Genomic DNA, 22,989 nt, shown 5'->3' on the forward strand with positions numbered 1-22,989 from the left:
TGCCATGCACTAACCAATGAGATCATTCCCTCGTTGCTAGGGGTGGAGTCTAGCTGTAGCGCTAAATCCAAATCTGCGGACACGTTTCTGTTCCGTTGAAAAGTCGTAAAATCATGGACCAGAAAAATGTTATTTTCTTGCCTTTGCTTTAATCATTTAGCTTCTAAATTTCAGCAGATGAAAGAAGATACATTAAACTACAAAATTATGTCAAAAACAGAAATCCGTAGGTTTTGACAGATTTTGGTGACCTGACTTCAAACTCAATTTTCTCCGCTCACCCGTCAGTGACTTTAGGATCCTTTTGTTGTAGCGGGTCACATATCATTTAATACTCTCCCTTTTGTCATTTTCCATCTTCCTATTTCATTCCCTCATGTGCCTTTGCTTCTACAGTTTTCCTTGTGTTCAAATTCATTTTCTTGTGCTTTGTCTTTTTGTTGTCATATTTCCATCTCTCTCTCTCTTTATCTTTCTTTTCTTTTTTTTTGTTTCATTGCCTTTCTACCTGTTAATCCTTTCCTTTTCACCTTTCTGTCTTTCTTTTCTTCTTCTTTATTTGCCTTGCCCATTGTTTGTGAATTCTGCATCTCTTCCAGACTTATGGTTTTCAACAATTAATTTTGGGTGTCTTTTTCCTCTTCTTGTCACTTCTTAAAATCTTGATATGTTTCTTTCCTTTTTTATCAGTTCCTCACTGTGCTCTGAAAAACCTTAAACTTCTTCCATACTTGTCTCTGTTTTGTTGTAATTCGGGTAATTGTGCTGGGAAAATAGCCCAAAGTCACCCCCCAAACCGTACCCCGGTGAGCGGCAGCCACCTTTCTACTCCTGCATGATTAAAACAATCCTTTCTCCCTTCTTGGCCATGTGTTTTACCGGTATTCTGATATCTCTAAGCCCGACGCCGCTATGCCAACAGCCGGCCAAGAGGTTCTGAATTCCTTCGGGTTCAGGGATCTCGTATATTAAGTTGTTTTTCCTCCCAGGATTACCATTATCATCAATTTTTTCTTTCTCTCTCTCTTTTTTTTTCTTGTGTGGCACTATTCCAACAATTGTGTCTATCATATTACTTACTTAAGATGCTATTAAGAAGTACATGGCATTCTGAATATGCATAATATGTTTAACGAATCTTTTCCTGTTCTTTGAGATGCAAAGAGAAACCATCGACTAATGGAAAATTTCCACTCGCCTAGCGTTAGTCTGCTTTCCACTTCTGATCGTGTCTGTTTTTCTTTTGCATTGAAACCACAGTTACTCTTTCATTCTTTATTCATATGGGTTTACATGGGTTGATACTTGAATCCAAGAACATTTTTATTGGTTCTTAGTTCATTGTGAATCATTGGATCATGCAACATTCTCTGTAGGTCAGATTTTTTTGTTGTAATACATTCTTCCTTTTTTTTTAATAGCAAGATAAAAAAGTTCTTTTACATAGGCCTACTGTTAGAATGACCCTCAGCAATAGACCTACCTCATAGCTTTAAGATCCATGTAGATGTCTTGTTCTCAAACAGTTTATAATTCTACTCATGCTATCTGTTACTAGATAGCAGAAGACTCCTCTCTATGAAGAGAACTGTGGCTTTAAGAAAGGATGGGGGATATTTCTTTCTGAAGGGGGGTCTTTAATGCAGATATAAATCTGTCAATAAATTCCATCAACGACTATATCTTAACAAATAAAATGCCCTATAAAATTTGAATAAACAAAACTTACCTTAAAAGGCTGCATGCCTTATCATTCACTGCCAATTCAGGGATTAAATTTTTTTTTTTTTATAGCATGGACGTATCTAGACATGTAAACAATTCGTGTTATTCCTGATCGCTGTAGAGATTTCTTTTAAAACTAAAAAAAGAACCCATGGGAATAGAAGAAACATAAAATGTGCAAGTGTTAGCGTGTAAATTGACAGGTTATCACAAAATTTCACGAAAAATAATTGCGGAAAAAGTCATTTTTCGTATGTGTGTTCGATTTTGATGCGAGACACTGAGAGATAAAACATCTGTGGTATGTCTGCCATGCACAAAGTGGCCCTCGGCAAGTTGAAAAGAACATATCTAAAGTCACCTGTACCACAGGTGTAAATCACCTGCATTTATGATGCCATAAAGCTGGTATAAACCTGTGATCAAGTTTATCGATGTCATTTTAGCCAGCCCAGAAATTCCAGACTGTTGGTGAACCAAGAGAGGGAGAAAAAGAAAGAGAGGGAAAGAGAGCAAAAAGGGTCATTGTTGAATCAATGATGTTGGAAGGAGTGAATTAATTGCCTTTGTAGCAGAAATGGACAGAAAAACAAACTAACACATCTACAATCGTACAACTCATTCAGTGTTAACAGTGACATCAAGAAATCCCAAAGTTCCTTCATAAAAGTCAGTCTGTATTTGCAGCTGTACCTATTGATGTCCTATTACTGTGGACACACCATCACTCAAGGTAGAATTATCAAGGTGGAGCTAAAAATATATTCCAGTCTTTTCTCCCTAAGGTGGAATCTATGAAAAAAAGGAGAAAATCATTCTTTTCCTCAATCATCATTTTTTTTCTTTCTCAGTGGGCAGGGCTGTGTAGGAACAACTCACCTTTGACCTTAGCAGCAGGACCTAAAGCAAATAGCCATAAATTGCTACAGCAGGGGTGTTTATCTATTAGTATTATTTTTCCGTCAGAGGAAAAAAAATGGAAGAGGGTTTCACAGCAGGCCACTAGTCACTGGGTGTTCATGGACTTTTTTGTTCGCTCAGTTTAGGCCCAGATCAGGGCTTCATGAAAGGTTAGAGGTATAGTGGAAGAAAAAAGGGGGAAGAATTTAGCTGTTCAATGTGCTTGAATGTGACAAGAGAAATGTGTGCTTTTTATGGACATGCAATTTGTAGCCTGAAAAAAAGGGGACACAAAAAGTGCTTGAGTGAGGGAAGTGCATTCAAGAGGTCCCATGGTGAGATTGTAATGTGGTACAAATGTTCTCCCACCTAATATATGGCTATAAAGGGTTCAGTGTAAAGGACATGGAGTAGAAAATGCAATTGTACGCTAGAATTGGTTGATAGATAGTAAACAATCAAGTCACGAAAGGTGCAAACGCACTTTATTCTGCTGTGTTTTTATCATCATGAACTTCACGAGTTGACTGATAGTCATGACAATAATGACTCGTGAAAATGAGCAGTAAAAATCTTTTCCAGTGTCAGGGCTGCCAACCTTGAGTGAGAGTTTGGCGTGAGACACTGCAAGGGAGCAGAGCGACCTCCTGGCTAGTGCAGTGCGGCCTGCTTTGTGGCCGTACGTACATACGTACTACGTACACAGTCAGTGTATCATAGCCATACATCTGCTGTAATTTGCCAAAAGTACAAGCTACGCTCACGTGGTATAGGTAGAAACCAATCATAATCCAATAGCTCGTCTTTGCGCGCGAACCGAAAACGATTATTATTGGTTAAGCTTTACACCCGCGCGGGAAAATCTCGAAATTTTGGGCTTGGGCATATCGATATTCGGAATATCAGAGAATTTAGAGATATATTTATTTTTGTAGTCATGTACATTCCATTTTGGGGGTTTTGCGTGAGATTTCGTTTATCAGAGTGAGACAGTCAAAATTGGTTGAATTGCGTGATTCTCACGCTCAATGCATGAGAGTTGGCAGCCCTGCAGTGTTGGAAATCAACTGAAAAGGGATATGCTGATTTCTCATTCTGTCACTATGGTTGGCAATCAATATGCTATACACATTATACTAGCAAACTATATCATCGTGTGCTCAGGAGAATGACATGAACGCACCTGATTCAAGGATGGTGTGCTCGCAAGAATGACACAAAGGCATGTGAGGTGCATGGTAGGCCTACATAGGCCTACATATGGGTCTCACCAGTGTTCAAGTCTTGTCCCGAGCGCAGCCTCCTTGAATTGCGTGCTTGCGCATCATTCTGCCAGCTCATAAAGATACATGGCATATACAGTAGGCCTACAGACAGTATCTGCAGAGACCTACAGGCCTAGTCTTGCTGTAGAAAATCATGTAGGCCTAAATCTGTGTGGGAACTTACTGAATGTCATTGTACTGTCAGATACAGAAATAAAAGAAAAAATAATAATTTAGATAGATGAAACCGAAATTTGAGGGGAGAGGGGCAACTTGCCTTTGCAAATTATTGAATGAATTCAAAAGGTTTAGGATGTTTGACTCATCAGGTCACTTCAAATGATATGATGGAAAATATTTCTGTATGAAATCATGGGCCAGTGAGATATTCACAGCAAGGAATAATGAAGGGAGATGGATGAAAAAGAAATATATTGATAATGGTTATATAGAAATGATAATGGAAATATGATAATAATATTAGTAAGGGAAATATGATAATAAAGGAACTGTGATAATTATAAGGCAAATATAATAATGATAATAATGATAATGATATAGTCTTCTTTATCTAGGATAGCCTCTTCATTATTGTCACTGCTGTACCATCAGAGGGCCCTGCCATTATTATTACCTTAGCATACTGTAGAACAGGGAATGTTTGCATGCATTTTAATTTCGCGAATTTCGCGAGAGCCAAGATTCGTGAAATTAAAATGCACGCGAAAGTTGTTGTCTACACTACATGCAATGAATATTAGAGGCAACTCGCGAAAATTTCATGCTGCGAAAAAGGCCGTTGGCTCCAATTCGCCAAAGTTTCATGCCGCGAAAATATCGTGTTTTACAGTAACCAGGTACAGTAGGATGGATAGATAGGAAGGTAGAAAGGATGGATAGATAGAAAGAAAAGAGAAAGATATAGAGTGAATGGCAGTGGTCTGGAGAGTATAAAAGATGGATAGGAAGAGAGAGTGATAAAAAGAGACTCATACTCAAGATGAATAGCATGGGATGAATAAGAGAAGGAATGATTATCATTGCATATTGTATGGTAATTGAGAATTTCGTGGACAGTTTTTCACTGTAGTTTAATTAATGCCAGGCTCTAGGCATTCTGATTGATTTGACAGATAATGCAAATTGAATTTTCAAAACTGAGAAGTTTGCAGACAGTTATTCACAGTAGATCTATGCAAGGCTATAGGCATTGCGATTGATTTGACATATTATTGAAATATTGGCAGATTGGGATTGTCTTGAATATAGTCTAATTCTTTGGTAAGAAGAACTTGTCTATGAGACATCACAAGTGGTCTTGAGAAACCTTGTAAAGCCCCTTGCTAATATTTGCAAATGAAAAAAAAAAAGCACCAGCTTTAGTGCTTCAAAATAGTTCTAAAATATGAGTTAGGGATAAAAATAACCAACATGAAAATGTTAATCAATAGGGTCTATAATCAATGTTGTTTCTAGTTTAAAAATGTGAACAATAGTTTTTATTCAAACACGTTTCTAGAATAAACTGTCACCTTGATGGTTTATCTAGAAAATTGATGATATCTCCTTATTTTTTTTTGGCTTTATGGTGTTTTTTGTTTGTGTTTAGTTTGTTTGTTGTTGTTGTTGTATCTTTTTTTTGGGGGGGGGGTACTGTAGGTGTTTTGTAATACAACTGAACTACATATGTATAATACATTGTATGCATCAAATGTGATAATTCAAACAATTTTTTTTTTTAAATCACTGCTCTCAATGTTAAATAGTGCACTATCATCATCTTTTTTATTTTGGTAGAATGAAAGCTACTAGACATGATATAAAGTGGACTTCCTGATATGGTCTGATATCACTCAGGTCTACCTGTTGAGCTATATGCAGGGTAGAGCAGACTGCCTATTATGGAGACTTTGCTCCAGCCCTAAATCTGGATATTTGTTTGACATCTGATATTGATAAACACAGTGGGAGGAGCAGAACGGTGATATATGCCCGGGATGGCCCAGTGACATTTTAGTCTCCAAAATGCTGGGGGGGGGGGGGGGGGGGGGGGGGGGGGGGGGGGGGAGTTGCAGTAAATCATCAGGCGTGGATTGGGTCTCCTCGAAGCTGTCAGTCTGGGAAAAATATGCTTCACTTGGAAAAAAAAAGATAAACCAAAAATATTTCCTGAAATTCTGCACATGTTTAGTGTTAACAGTATAGAAACACTATCCATGTATCTTTGTTTTCAGTAGTGCCACATTAAAATTGATCATAGGCAATGACAGTTTTTCATTCAGTATGAATATAAATTATAGGCCTGTATATAAAAAAAAAAAAATGATTTCAAGAATTGTAATTCAGTAGCTCCGTCATCAGCAAGTCATCTTTGTATTTCTTTAATTTTGTCATCAAGAGATATTGCTCATCAAATGCTTCAAAGACCATCTGCCTCCTGGAGGGATTTAGACTCATTCCACATATTTTGCTCTTTTTTTTGTCACTGGACTACGGATGTAGCACAAAACATTGTTACCGATCTCTGTCTTTCATGTCACGTTGTGATTGGTCTGATAAGGATAACTTATTATTTCCAAACCAAAGTTTTCCAGATGAAATTACTGAAAAACTCTGTGTATTCTTTTCAGGAAATTTTGCATCAAGTACATTTTTGATTTTCCGTACTCAACTCACACTTTGAATTAAACTTGCATTGAATTTGCATTCAGCCATTCTGAGCAATCTTCAGCCAGTCTCTTGCGAGCAAAGTTTCAGTACCAAATAGATGAAGAATGGAACATTTCCAAGGATAAAGACTTTCGTTGATTACCGATGTGCTGTTGAGTGTATCAGGGCCTTCAGGAATACTGGCTGTATATTTCCCTAGTAACAGTGAAGTTGACTTTACAAAGCAAACACTGGGCTGACTGATTCCTGGTTACCCCTAAGAGGTGGAGAACTGCTTACATATTTCTAAGCTTTATTACGTGTCAAAGCTTAAAATCTGTTTGACGCTGTTCACATGAAATCTGTCTTTGTTCAGTGCCGTTCTTTCTTCATGATTAACCGTCCATGAAACTGAACCAAGAACAAAAGCTGCTTTGCCATCAGTGCACCCCCCCCCATAAAAGAAATATATATTTTTTATAAAAGAATGTAAAATTGCAAGCTCTCAGACATACTTCCGAGTCAGCTTTTATGCATTCATGCTCTGATGGCTTCACCCACTCGCTGTGCAGCAGAGCATAGAGTTTGGAAATTATGTGGCAGAGCACAGAGTTTGGTAATTATGTTTCTTAAAGCTCCCTTCCAGTTTTCGTTTCTAAATCAAAAATATTTCTAGGAAATTACTCTCCTAATGACCAATGGAATGAATAAGTGTGTAATACATATTGGCAAAAACAAAATATGAATCACACAAATAGGCCTATAATATGCTAAAGGGCCTAATGTATGCTCTTCAGAAGCTACATTGTACAAATGCAAGTAGTGGACAGTAGGGTTACCATACAGCTGTATTGATTATGAAAGAAGATCTCAATTTCTTTTTCATCTTGTCCAGGAAAACAGGCTAGGGGAGGGGAGGGTTGCCACTTTTGGGGGTCCTTGAAAAGATAAATAATAAAAAATAAGAAATGAGGAGAAAAGTTGCAACACCCCAATGGGGGGGGGGGGGGGTAGGATACCAATGGAACCCCCCCCCCCCCCACCTACTCATCATCAAGTTTTTATTCCTGTTGATAGCAACTAATTGATGTTTGGTTACATTGTCCCCATGATGATGTTTCTATTGACAGTGTTTGCTTGTGAGCTGCTACTCCATAATGATACACTGTGTTTGTGTTGACATGCAAGATCTACAGTATACTTTTCTCAATTGTTTCCCATTTGTGTTTACATAATTGTTCGCCTTTTGCAGGAATAATGAAGTCAGTATTTTGCAGGCCTCTCTGTGTGTTTGTGTATGTACATGGTATGTGTGGAGAACGGAAGAAGAATGCATTTAACATATCACATGGTATGTGTGGAGAACGGAAGAAGAATGCATTTAACATATTTTACTGAAATGCCATATACCTAGATCTCACAGCGTAAGAGAATTAGGAGACTTATTTACTATTACTAAGTTCATTTGTTTGACTGCCAGACTGTCAATTTAAGGCACTTTTGAAACAAATAATTGTGCATTGTATCCTTAGACAGGGCTCCACACTAACTTTTTTGTTTAGTGGCCCGATGGGGCCACCAAAATCCTCAATTTCAAATTTTTGGTGGCTGGAGAGAAAAATTTGGTGGCCCGAAAAAAACCCACTAAAAAACATTAAAAGTCCTGTTATTTTAATGAGTCAAATATTTAAGTTTTATCATAGTAAGAACTGAAAGTTGGACATATTTATCTACTCATAAATAAACTTCAACAAACTTGCAACACTCACTCTCACAGGCACTCATTCAGTCCTTTGCATCCATTCTTTACACAAATTTAACTGCTAATTTCCGGCCCAAAAAGTTACAAATTTATTGACATACTTTTCAAAAAAATTGGTGGCCCGAGGCGGGCCACCAAATTTGCCTTTTTTAAAAATTTGGTGGCCCGACTTTCATCTTTGGTGGCCCCTGGGCCACCGGGCCACCATTAGTGTCGAGAGAGTTCAGAAGCCTAAAAACTTTTTGGTGGAATGCAATGTAGGTAAAATTCAGGAAATGCAAATTTTGAGACTTGTATTTGAGTTTATGAAGAGCTTTTGTGTGTAGATGCAAAGTTTTTGGCAGTAGGCCATAGATCTTGTTGTATTTGTTTTGTTTAGAGACTGCACTCGAAGACAGTGAGGTAGATTATGCACTCCTAAATTGATGAATTTGTATGAAATGAAGAGTTAGAAAAGAGCAAGAAAAATGAGCTCATCTTCAACATACAGCAAACGCTTGAAAAACAGACATGCATGACTGACAGTAGAGGGCACACTGGTCATAGAAAGTCACTGACGGTATTTGGCCAGGGCAAACATGACAGTCGTGCGTGCCGGAACGGCCACGGAGATGATCCACAGAAATCGCAGCAAAGTGTAAACTTGTCCTTCTGCAATATCTCAATGTTTGGAAATGTGGGATTCAATGCCTGTCTACAGAATAGCACAATGAGTGACTGTGTGGGTGTGGGTGTGTGTTTGTGTGCACTTGTGTTTGTGTTAAAGGTACTGTTTACCATTGAGAGCAGTGATTTAAAAAAAAAAAATTCAAGTTATCACATTTAATGCATATTGTAGGTCAGTTTTATCACAAAATATTCTGCCATATAAACATTTTGCAATAAAGCTTAACATAAGGATATATCACTATTTTTCTCACTAAACCACAGCTGCAGACGGTTTGTGTAGAAACACTTTTATCATAGCTATGTGTGTATTGTTCACATTTTGTATATTTAACAATACTCAACATAGATTATACTGATTAACATTTTTACATTTGTTGTTTCTATCCTAACTCACATTTTAGAACTATTTTGAAGCACTAAAGCTGGGTTTTGTTTCATCTGCAAATGGTAAATAATGCCTTTAAAGGTACAGTTTACCTTTGGGAGCAGTGATTTAAAATTTTTTTGAAATATCACATTTGATGCATATATATGTGTAGGTCAGTTGTATCACAAAACATCCTACCATATTAAAATTTTGCAATAAAGCTTAAAACAGAAGGAGATATCACTGTTTTTCTCACTAAACCATAGCTGCAGATGGTTTAGTCTAGAAACAATTTTATCATTTTAACTATTGTTTCCATTTTGTATATTTAACAATACTTAACATTGATTATATCAGTTGATTAACTTTTTTACACTGGTTGTTTCTATCCCTAACTCACATTTTAGAACTATTTTGAAGCACTAAAGCTGGGTTTTTGTTTCATCTGCAAATGGAAAATTATGCCTTTAAGGTTTGTCAGCGCCCATTGTGGTTCGCGGGATCAGCGTATCGGCAGTCCTGACTGTTTAAAGTTCTCGCGAAATCATGCAGGCTTTTCTGCATGTGCACTTCATCTGCACTGATCAAATATTTGGTTTAGGCGGATTTGATTACCTTCGATGATTTTTTTTTTTTCCTGAAGCCATTTGTACAGAGCTTTGAGGATCGAGTGCTGCATTAACGTGCACTTATTTTCAGGTGGAAACTGATTGGGAAGATTGAAAACAGTTAACATTGCAGGATTTTCTCTTTGTTTGTTTGTTTGTTTTGATATTTCTGTCATAAGCGTCCATTAATGTTGTGGGTGATTACATATAGATTTAAAGGGATGGTATAGTTGTGGTTGATGATGGGCTTCGGGTTTCCAACTTTATTGTGAGATAATGAGAAATCTCTTTTGACATATGAAAGTGCATATAATTGTAAGAGGAATTCAAAGTTTATTTGATTTAAAAAATGGTTTTGAAATGGCTGAGATATTTCAAAAAGAAAGAGGTCATGATAAAAGGTGGGATTCACCTTTTGATAGGACCACTTTGTTTTTCTTTGTTTTTGGATATATCTGCCATTTCAAAACTGATTTTCATGTAATATGTTATGTTTGGGGTTTTTTCAAAGTAGTGATTTATCTGCTCAAGGACCACAATAAATTCCCAAAATCTATACATGGCACCATGGAGTTATGTACTAGGCATACAGTATACTGTAAAACATGATATATTCGCGGCATGAAATTTTCGCGAATTGGAGCCGACAGCCTTTTTCGTGGCATGAAATTTTCGCGAATTGCCACTGGCGTTCAATGCATGTAGTGTAGACAAAAACTTTCGCGTGCATTTTAATTTCGCGAATTTCAGCGCTCGCGAAATTCGCGAAATTAAAATGCACGCGAAAATTCCTCGTTTTACAGTATGATATGAAATTACATCGTCTGGAATGCCCCTTTAAACTCTTTGGATAGAGTACCAGGATTATGCTTCTTGTGGTGATACCATACCCTGATCCCTGCCCAAGTGTGAAAAGGGATAGATTAGGGGAGTGTCACAACTGACACTGTACAGCTTATTGTTTGAATACACCCCAAAAGGGGGGTACTATTGTAGAATGAAGCTTGGAACAGCTTTCTGCAGAAACAGGCTATTAGAATACAGAACCAAAGAAGGAAAGCTACACAACTGCCACTTCAGATTTAATACTCTTATGAATAGATTTGTGGCACAAAAATCTTGTGCAGATAGGATTAAATACTCACAGATTTTGTGCCACTTCTGGTAATTCTCAATCGCGGCATTTGATCTAATTGGTAGATTGACATCTAAAAAAAAAACCACATAGAGGTCAACAGGAGGGCACAGCACAAAGATGTGATTTGTGAGCAGATTCCATTCATGTCATTCAGTGAGAATGCTCTTTTTCGACATTTTCATCAAATTGTATTATTGACAAAGAGTGGTCAGAAAAGGTACATAATATGCACACACTTTGTACCAGTACGTGGTCATACTCGAACCTCTGTTTTGCTAGTAGTTGTGAAGGTCCCACAGATGCAGACCATTGCCTAAAAGCTTTATGGCCAGTTTGGGCTGACCTTTACAAAGTGTAGGTTGTTTTACTTTCTTCTTCTTCTTCTTCTTCTTCTTCTTCTTCTTCTTCTTCTTCTTCCTATATTGTGCAGAACCTCCTGAGAGTATACTATCATTCAAAACAACCTTGCCAAGGCAAAGGCTTAGCTTCTGAGTTTTAGGAGCTAAATATCATCTGGGTACTGCAAAAAAGACAAAAAGAAAAAAATATGGATGTCATGAACACTCATTTAAGGTGGTAATAACAGTGTACTGACAGATGAATGTATAAAGCTTTTGAGCAGTTTCATTTCTCTGGGGTATGGTTTTCTCTTTGTTTGAAGTTGTAACTATACATACATGGCTTCAAACTTGAACTTTCATTTTAATGTGGTATTCTGTTTACCTTTTAGCTTCCCCAGTTTTCCTACATATCGCTTTTCCTGATTTTTTTTTTCTTTTGACTGACAAATTTATAGAATGCATGGCTATTTTGTAGTACTAGTGATTACTTCATGGGATTCTAAAAATTTAACAACAGCAATATTAGATTATCTTTATGAAATCATTTGCGTTAATTGCATGACTGTGGTGTCAGGTATCATTTGATTTTTGCTTTGACACGGCAGATATGAAAAGATTATTTGCGATCGATTTTGGTTATACTTCAAGGGGTTGTCCGCTTCATCACTTTTTGAAAACTTAAGAATGAAAATATGATTTGTGCCAGCCATTTTGTTTTGTCCTTAAAAAAAAACCCCAAACCCAGCTGTACCTGTGCTGTATCAATTCCTAGCAGGATTGTTTTATTAACTTGATCAATACCATTAACAACCTGCTGCCATTAAGTGTCAATAGAAATTGCAAGTTTTGAGCCTGGGAGGGTCAAAGGGTATAGTATCACCCCTAATTGAGTTAGAATTCAGACAACGATGTGGCAAACTTCAATATGTTGGGTATTTGTTGGCATATTGTAATATGCAATTCTTCCTCACTGCTTCGATGTAACTACAACCAGTCATAAAAGTGCAAATTATGTGATTGGATTTTGGCATGAATACATTGTGTGCTGCATGAGGAAATGGTTGTGACACGTGTAAGTTTTGTGATACATTGATGGCATGGCTTGATCACCAGTGGGAGATTTATGATCCCCATTTATATTGAAAGAGATATGACATTAATGCATACAGCATTTTATTCACACGTATATACAGGCAGTTACAAATGTGCAATTTATGCCGCGCCATATAACTCATACATTCCTGGTGAATGGTGAATTTTAGTCATCCATCAAGTGTGAATAGGACAATTTGTTTTATCTCCCCCCCCCCCTGCCTCCTCCCCTCCCCCATGAAAAGTATTGGGAAGTCACACTTCTCTGGCAGATTGTTGTAATGTGTTGTAGGTTGTGAAAAGGTATTATGGCTTTATGCATACCGTCATGGCTTCGATGCATACTGATAGACATCTATAGATCACCTCTTCTAGTTGATGACTTTGATGGTTATCAATGTTTTGATGTGTGGCATTGAAGCCTTAGAGGCATAGGCTAGGCAGGCCTATTTTACATGAATTACTGTAAAACATAATATATTCGCAGCATGAAATTTTCGCGAATTGGAGCCAACGTCCTTTTTCATGGCATGAAATTTTCGCGAATTGCCACTGGCATTCAATGCATATAGTGTAAACAAGAAATTTCGCGTGCATTTTAATTTCGCGAATCTTGACGCTCGCGAAATTCGCGAAATTAAAATGCACGCGAACATTCCTCGTTTTACAGTACTTCATGAATAAATAACCTTCAAATATATCAGTTCATTTATATTTTTAATATCATCGGGTGAGCATGATAAGGGCATTAATTTGCTGCTAAAAGCCATAGTGTTCAAGGCACCTTAAAGCCCTTATCATCCTCACCTGACGATATTGCGAAATTTTCTTTTTGCTGTAAATCTGGAAACATTTGCAGCATGAAACTTTTGCAAATTTGGAGACAGTGGCCTTTGTAGCATTCAGTACATTATGTACATAAAAAACCTTTGTGTGCATTTTACTTTTGCAAATCTTCGCTATTCGCGAAATTCACGAAAGATCATGCAAGCACACATTTGTGGTTTTATAGTATGTATTGATTAAAAGTGCATTCATTTAGTGATACTTAGCATGCATACCAGTGATGATTTATACAGCTTGCAGTTAAACAATTTCTTCCTTTTTCTATAATTTTTCTAATTGAGTAGTGAGTTTGTATCCATATTATGGATGCATTTCTTCATAGATTATATCACTAAAAATTAGTAGAAAAGTGAAACAACAAAAAGCAAAGAGTAGCAGTTATGATCACTTGTTTGGATTTACTTGTCTTTTTTGCAACATTCATTAGGGACAAGTGCAGTATATTAGCCAAAATGTGTCCTGGATGGAGCAATGAAAGTAGCATATGAAAGACTTGTTGCAAAGAATATTTTTGACCTTCATTCCTAGCCAAAGCAGTACCTGATTAATCCAATGAGCACTGTGCCAGGTATATATATTCTCTTAACTTGCACTCTTTATGCATTTCTGCTATTCATGTCCGTTCGTTACTTGTTTTCCTCTAACAATTTTCAGCTGAACTTGGAGACTACAGTGCAGAGATGCATCCAGATGGATACGTGTCGGAGTTTCGCTTCATCCCGAACCAGACGGAAGACTTGGAGAAGGCCATCACAGCGAACCACAAGAGACTGAGGTATGAGATTTTCTGTTATCATGATGATTCCGTAGAAATCAGCAGAAGGTTGAATGATATTTGACATAAGCATCGCTGTGCATGGATTTGAATGATAATTATATTATATTGGATGGCTGTGAATGGGATACCAGGGAATATTGTACGAGTTAGGGCCAATATTGCTCGAATCGAAGATGAGTGCAATATTGGCCCTAACTCATGTAATATTCCCTGGTATTCCATAATTAATGCCATCCAATATAATCATTATCATCTACAATCATGTAGAGAAGGCATAAACTGCACAAAAAATACCGTAGGCCTACTTCTGCTCGTCTTTGAAGTTGACTCTGCAGTCCCATCCCAGCGCTGAAAAGAGGAAGCCCCTAAAACTGCATACCGTTTAATATGATAGTATATTGAACAAAACACATAGGCCAACGTATTAATTCCCAATAGGCCACCGTTGTTACTGGCCATTCAATGATACACCATATTTTGTCTCGCCTGTTGCACACGCTTGCAGAGTGCGCAAACGCTTGCTACTAGTGCACAGAAGCTAGTTGCTTGCTTCATATGCAGTTTTACACTCTAAAAAATACCTAGTCAGATATGACTAGAATCTCGTCGTATTTGACTAGATTATAGGATCCCAGGGGCACTTACTCTGTTCTAGTCATTTTTACTAGAAAAAACTAGTCACAGATTTTGAGTAGAAATCTAGTCAATGTTTATGACTAGAAAATCTAGTTGGTTTGACCGGTTTCTAGTAAAAGATGATTAGAATATACTGATCAGTTATTTGACTAGATATGTAGTCAGTGTTGTGATTCATGAATCTAGTCAAATTCAACTAGTTTCTATTCAACATGACCAGAACATCTTTTCAATCTCACCAATCACACATCAGTCACAAAATCAACAATGAATGCTATGACAAATTGTGTAACATTTAACTGACACAAATGCATATTTTATTCTGAACCAATAATCATCGGAACATGCTACTCGTAACACTGAGTATAAAGCTTGCAATGAATATTGCATTGATTCATGAACATTTATGATTTTTCATTCATTTTCTTTCATAACTCTCTCTTTGCAAATTGAAAATTCAGCATTATCAACAATGTGTGTAGAATACAAGGCATGTACACGAACGTTTTTTTTTTTTTTTCTCAAAATTAACATTCATTTTCACTCGGTCTTCCATGACATTCTACCTTGTCACATATCTCAAGTTTCCTAGATCATAACAAACGAGGCATCATGTAAACTACAATAATCAGGCTTTCAGTTGATAGCACATTTAACAATGGCAAGTTAATGATGATAGAGATCTAATTGATCGAACATGGGCTTACAAAAAAAAAATGTTTCGGATAAAAAGTTCACATAGACGATTTGATAATTGATATTTGATAATATTGAGTGATTGATTTGATCAGGGAGCCCCACATACACACAGCCCTCCTGCATTGCGTTCGCACGCCCAGTCAATCGGCGAGTGTATACATGTATAGATAACACAATGCTGAATCATTGTGCAGACTTCCATTCGGTTTGTAGATTCTGAAGTTGAACAATAAAACAATGAAATATCTTTTTTGGCTCATATCTCAAATTGTCAATGCTGATGAAGCCTTTTTTGATGAAGCATTTTTCTGAGGAAGATGACGGTTTTGAGATTCGAATTATGTTTAACTAAAAATGTCGCTATGGCGACTGGCATGCCTCCGCCATATCACATTATTCTCCATTAGGTGCAGGACATATTGCCAGTGTAAGACCGTATGTTACATGACTGGTACATAATTGTCCCCGCCGAACGAGTTCGAGCAGGGGACTATGAAACGGGCTCCGTACGTGTGTGTGTCCGTGTGTCTGTCCGTCCGTCTGTCTGTCTGTCTGTGCGTCCGTGTGTGATCAAAATGTTCAATTTGCTACTTCTCTGTCATTTACGAGCCAATTTTAATTCTGTTTGCTTTATATGATAGCACTACATGGGAGCTTTGAAACTTCTACACAGAATTTCAGTTGTGACCTTTGACCTTGACCTTTGACCTATATTGTACATTTTGCTTCAAAATGCTACTCCTTCGCCATTTCTAACCCGATTTCGATTCCGTTTGCTTTATGTGATGGCACTAGGTGAGGGCTTCAAAACTTCTACACAGAATTTTGACCTTTGACTTCTTTGACCTTTGACCTTGATTTTTGACCTATATTGTACATTGGCTACAAAATGCTACTCCTTCGCCATTTCTAACCCGATTTCGATTCCGTTTGCTTTATGTGATGGCACTAGGTGAGGGCTTCAAAACTTCTACACAGAATTTTGACCTTTGACTTCTTTGACCTTTGACCTTGATTTTTGACCTATATTGTACATTGGCTACAAAATGCTACTCCTTCGCCATTTCTAACCCGATTTCGATTCCGTTTGCTTTTTGTGATGGCACTAGGTGAGGGCTTCAAAACTCCTACACAGAATTTTGACCTTTGACTTCTTTGACCTTTGACCTTGATTTTTTACCGATATTGTACATTTTGCTACTAAATGCTACTTCCGGCGGGGACATATTTTACGCACCGCGTAATTTCTACTTTTCCTTGTTAATTTCTGGTGATTATACACAAAGTTCCTTGACAGTGCTGAAGAGCCACTTTCAATATATGGATGAGCAAAATTTTAGCATTTTCACTTGACCCAAAACTTTTCCTACACAATCATTGTGCATTAATTTATTTGTGTATATTCATGTATGAATATACATATTTTCTCCGTATGAATATGGAGAAAGTAGTATAATTTCAGCATTCAATAATGCAATTTTAGCATTTTAAGGTGACCTTTGACCCTTGATCTTTGATTTCATATCTCAAAACATCCACAGAGAAGCAATGTCAGGCAACACATGTACATTGGGCATTACGTTTCATGAAGATACCGTGAACCATTTCAAAGATATGAAGAAAATGTGAAATTTTAGCACTGTCACTCGACCTTTGACAATTGACCTGTGAAATTACGTTGTTATTCCAACAAAGCATAGAATAAAAACGAATCAACCAAATATTATGATCTTGGTGTCATTTTCTTTTGCATCATATACACTATTTAATCTAGGCAACACAAAAAGGGCTTCTACAATAAGGCCACCAAAATCGACCATCCCTCCTTATTATGGCCAGCTCATATAAACCTGGACAATCCCAAAGAAAATTTCCACATGCCACAATCCACAAAATCAACTATATCTTCAGAAATAGATATGTGTTACAAAAACAGATCAATATACGATGTTACTGTTCAATGAACATTTCAATTCAGCGCCCTAGCTGGTGTACAGTGGAGCCCTTACGGCTTTACTCTTGCTCAACGAAGTTATTAAGCAATACAACAGAGGATGTTGGTGGACCATCACCCATTCCCAGCCCATACACATACTTTTGCAAATATGTATATGTATGACTGCACTGCCAGCAGTAGTTGATGTCCAACACATAAGTAAGTTTGAAACATACATCTACTGCTTTCAGCAGAGATGTGCAAGGGATCGCATCTCCTTCAACAGCCACGAATGCCTGCTCCGGATTCTTTCTCTCCCCGAAGACCAGGACATGAGGTTCTCGTTTCCCTTTCAAATACATAGGCAGGTTCGTCCCATCTATATGTAAAAAAGCAAATAAAGAAATTTCTCTAATAGCTTTAATAAGAGATTAACAAACAGATAAAAGACAAATATTCAAAATTTTGATCCACAGCCAAGGCATAAAAGAGAAGTGCTTTTGAATTATCTAACCAATATAAAAACACAAACATCAATCAGTGTATCAAACATGAATTCTGTTGATACCATCATAAACATTGGGAGATTCATTCATTTTCTCAATTTGGAAAAAAATATCGCCAATGGAAGCCCCCTTCATCAACATGATTTTGCCATGCCACTTTTATATCATTTTTTTTTACATTTCCTTCTGCACACCTCTATCTTCAGCCCTTCACCAGTTTATGGGTTTAATTTACTTGATCTTGCCTTACAATATATCAAGCAGACAGTGAGATAATTCCAGCTGCAGTAAACTATGGACATACGAAGCACATTTTATTATGGTGACTGTTATTGTTATCATTATCATTAGTAGTAGCACTCGTGGTAATACTGTTATTAGTATTCTTATCATTATCATTAATAGAAATTCCATCGATTACTTACTAAATGAACAGGAATCAGCAAGCATTTTCAGAGCAATTTGACTATATGGTGAATTAAAGGATAACTAAATGTCAATTAAAGGATAAAAGGAATGTGTTCACTTGACTGAATATAGATCTCAAGTGACAAATATTTCACAGCATGTCAACTGACCCATTCACACAACACAGGGTATTGCACTATTTTCAGTGTTAGATCTCTATTTCTATCATCACCTTCTCGACATGGATGAATGCAGGCATGCTCTCTTCCATAGTTGCACGCTGTACACTTCTCTGCCCCTGTTTCTTCACCCCAGCTGGAAACAACAGAGGAAGAACCTGTAGAGCCAGGTTGCTCTTCTCATCATCTAAGGAGAACACAAACATTAGCAAACAAGTTCATGAAATGTGGCACGTGGAGTCATCTTTTTAATACTTTCTCTCTGTAAAACTTCAAATGACAAAGAAGATACTCATTTCAATTCCAATCATCCCTTATAAAGGTTGCATTCTCTAGAGGGTTGCATTTTTTCTCAATCTATTACCAAAATTAGTTTTATTTCATTTATTCATATCAGAGCTTTTAATTTTAAATCTTTATCAAGACTCAGGAAAAGATTCATATTTTTCAAGGATTTCAAAAGATCAATAAATTATGTATCAAATTAAAGAACATTCAATGGTCTTTTAACCTGGTATTTGAAACAAAACATTCATTTTTCTCTTCTAATGGATCCAACCCCCCCCCCCCCCCCGTCAAAAAAAACAACAAAAGAACTACTACAGATGAATCCTCGACTGCACAAGGTCAAAATTTATGTCTCCACCTTTGCCAGATCAGGAATATGACAGTGTCAATTTGAAATGTATTACACAAAGTGGAAAATAAAGTCTACTTAAATGACGTTGCGTCAGGCCCATTTCATATTGATCTAATGGTTCTCAACTCTTAACCTGATTAAGCCCGGGCTATTTTGGCGGGGCAGCAGCTCGGGAAGGGTGTGATGTGAATAACAAGTGTGTTATGCAAATAGTGGCTGCCGGCCAGATCAAATGTCAACGGTGGGCGAGGTCGAGGGTCATTGACATTACGTTTGCACGTAAACCATGCAGATTCCCCATCTATAGACCAATGTTGTGATCCCAACTCTAATATGACCGTTGTCCCTCTCATATGCAAGTATGATTCATGTTTGATCCACCAAATAAATAGTTAGCACAAGAGTGTCCTTTTCACATATATAAACGCAATGACCTTGACCTTTAAAATTGTGACCCCAATATCTGCTTAGATCATTGTCCCTGCATACACGAGTCAAATGGTTAAGTTCCCGTTAGAATTGTGCTATTTTCATGTAATGTGATACCTGAATGTGGATCTTCGACATTGAGAATCTTCTTCCACTGCACTTGTTTTTCTGCATATTCCAGAACTCTTGCTGACATTTTCGGCCATTTTTCGAAGAGGGCATCTGCAGAGTTCACTTTCGAAAAGTATCCGAAAGCCTTGATCAACCTGTGATATATAAAAGCAGAAGTTAACATGTAGGCACTTTCATTATAAAATTAACAAACCCCAATCATAACTTATGCATCATCAAAAATGGGATTTCATGATTGATTATTAAAAGATATTGAAAACTTCATGGTAAGAGCAAAGGGAAAACACATAGGATGTTCAAAATAAGACATTTTGGGATCAAAAGTCAAATTTATCCATTTATAAGATGTTACCACCTTGTCCTACCTCATTCTCAATTACATTTTGGAAATCCTCTGGAAATTCATTTTTGAAAATGTATACATGTATCTTTAGGGATAGAATTGAAATATTTTAAGTTATGACCACTTTCATCCTGATAGGTGCACAATATTTAAGTGTCCTAAAGGATACTTTTTTGTTTAACTTAAAAACTAGAAATGTCGCTATGCCACTGGTATGCCTCCGCCATATCACATTATTCTCCTAATGGGTACAGTACATATTGCCAGTGTGAGACCATAATATAACATGACTGGCACACAATCATTTTCTGGGGATTATACACCCAGTTCCATGACAGTACTTAGAGCCACATCAGTTTGTCGAATTTCCCTTTAGATATGTCAGTGTCATTAGACTTTTAATTCTAGACTTAATTATAGTACATACACAGCCCTGTCGCTCAACCGGCTCCGCACGGCGTCTGGTCGGGCTATTCTAGACTAAGTCTAAAACTATTTTACACGCAAGTGCGCGCTTGCATATAAGTGAATGAGTGTGGACCTATTTCACGATAATGCCTCTAGAGCTTCTCACTATAAGGGGTTCTACATGAAGGCTAGACTTTTTGTCTGGAACTGGTGGTAGTTTCTACAGTAGACCTATAGATCCGAGGTCTAGGCTACCATTGTACCAAGCGCAAGTGTCAGTTAGATCTAGACCAAATGAGAAGAGGACTGAAAGGGCTTAGACTAGCAAAAATGAATACGTTGTAGTTAGAAGATCTATACTAGATGTTCAATTACCAAGTATCTAGATCTATATTGTATTTGACTAGACCCTATATTTCTAGCTTATCGTATCAGGAAAAGATCAAGCAACTAAGACTAACTGCTAGATTCTAGTACGGTACTTTACACGCAAGTGCACGCGTGCGAAGAAGTGAATGAGGACCTATTTCACAATAATGCCTCTAGACCTAGTACTTTACCTACATCCTTATACTATAGATCTACTAGAGTTCTTCTACATGAAGGCTAGACCTTTTGTCTGGTACTACTGGTACTGGTAGATAGGTCTAGGTCTACACTACAGTACAGAGACTTGATAGATAGATCACCGGTCTATGACTATAGGCTACCATTAGTTTGTACCAAGTGCAGTTAGAACTAGGTGCCAAATAGATCTTGGACCAAAGGAAAGAGGACGGGTGGGGACTGACAGGGTTGAGCCAAAATGAATTAAGCCCCCTAAAATGATGGAGATTGGCTCGTTCGCCTGTGACTTGCGAGTGCGCGGTTGTTTGTGAATTCATTCGAAAAGTGAACCTTCTGCTAATTGAAAGGTGGTGAAGTGCGGTAAATCTGATTACATCACCGTAATCGTCTCTAACCTAATTAGTAAAGATCTCCCAATATTGTAACAGCATATCTTCTTACAATTGCTTGAAACCATATTTGTCACAAAGCCGATTTTGGGGGGATTTTTATTTTTTATTTTTTATTTTTTTGCAATGTTCACCGATGTTTACGCTGCTAATCATTGCCGCCCAACAACGCAACGGTTCATGCAGCACGTTTTACACATTTAGGCTAGGCGCGAACAATATGAGGCAACTTGATAGGCCCAAGGCAGCAGCAGCTCTCCCCCGAGCTCGCCCAATTTTAGCGAATTATCTTTTTAGATAATACTGAATCAATACCTAATATGAAGCTGTACACTACAAGCTTCTAAACACGATCTAAAATATGCTACAAAATAAATACAGCACTTACCCTCAAAATTTTTGATAAATTTGTCGAGGCCCCACTCAGAAAGCTTGTCATCCATAAACTCCATTTTGATCATGTACGTATGTACGTACGTACGTGGCGCTTGCTATAGTAGATGCGTTACATATACGCTCAGCATACACTCCTCACGGATCGTGCGATCGAGTACGCTTTTGCTCTCTGCCTGCGCCGCGCCGCCATCTAGCTCTTAGCGTGCAGCGCGCAGACAAGAGCCAATCACGTTTCAAAGAAGTGTTGACAAGACGGTTCTAGCTAAAGCGTAAAAACGATTGACTCGATTGTAGTCAAATTTGCTTGAAAGTTGATAGAATTCTAGTCAAAATAACTGGAATTTAGTTGAAAAAATATGAACCAAAAATCTAGTCACAAAATGACTAGATATTTTTAAGAGTGTAGGGGCTTCCTCTTTTCAGCGCTGGGATGGGACTGCTGAGTCAACTTCAAAGACGAGTAGAAGTAGGCCTACGGTATTTTTTGTGCAGTTTATGCCTTCTCTACATGATTGTAGATGATAGTGATTATATTGGAAGGCATTAATTATGGAATACCAGGGAATATTACATGAGTTAGGGCCAATATTGCACTCATCTTCGATTCGAGCAATATTGGCCCTAACTCATACAATATTCCCTAGTATCCCATTCACAGCCATCCAATATAATATAAATATTAAATGGTAAAAAGTGAGTGGACAATAATACATGTTTTTAATGTGCCACTAAAATGTCCTTTATAGATGATGATTTGTTGTAAAGAATGCTAGCTCCTATTCTTCACAAAATTTTCTCCTGAAGGCTGTCATTGTTAATCACACATTTGTGTCAGTATGATGAAAAACAAAAGAGTACAGGTTCATTAGGCCTACATGTAGCATGTATGTGTATGTAGAATGTTTGTCTGTCTTGAATGATTTTATTGGCAACATTATCCTTGTATCAAATGAAGAAACACAAATCTTCATCACTGATCATCTTGATCTTCATCAATTTCCCTTTAGACCTGATTTTGCTATAATTTTAATCATTGTTTGCTTTCTTCTTCTTTTTTTTTAATTAAAGAATAAAAGAAGATAATTATCAATATATGCACTGACGCATTTTGTAGCTACCCTACTCGGTTACACAATTTAATATGTATTAAATGATTTGTAAAGAAGTACAAGCCATATGTT

The 22,989-nt window shown here is 37.3% G+C and overlaps 1 protein-coding gene across 1 annotated transcript in view; it reads left to right on the plus strand.

The window, feature by feature from the left end:
• The window catches only part of LOC139721143 (band 4.1-like protein 4), a 73,342-nt gene that overhangs the window by 16,801 nt on the left and 33,552 nt on the right, over positions 1 to 22,989 (plus strand). Inside the window, exon 5 of the mRNA XM_071632475.1 lies at positions 14,017 to 14,137. Within this exon, the coding sequence (XP_071488576.1) occupies positions 14,017 to 14,137 (121 nt within the window). The remainder of the gene's footprint in view (positions 1 to 14,016; positions 14,138 to 22,989) is intronic.

Source organism: Diadema antillarum, unplaced genomic scaffold (assembly GCF_040938485.1).
Source record: "Diadema antillarum isolate AM-2024a unplaced genomic scaffold, OU_Dant_1.0 scf00000139, whole genome shotgun sequence".
NCBI lineage: Eukaryota > Metazoa > Echinodermata > Echinoidea > Diadematoida > Diadematidae > Diadema > Diadema antillarum.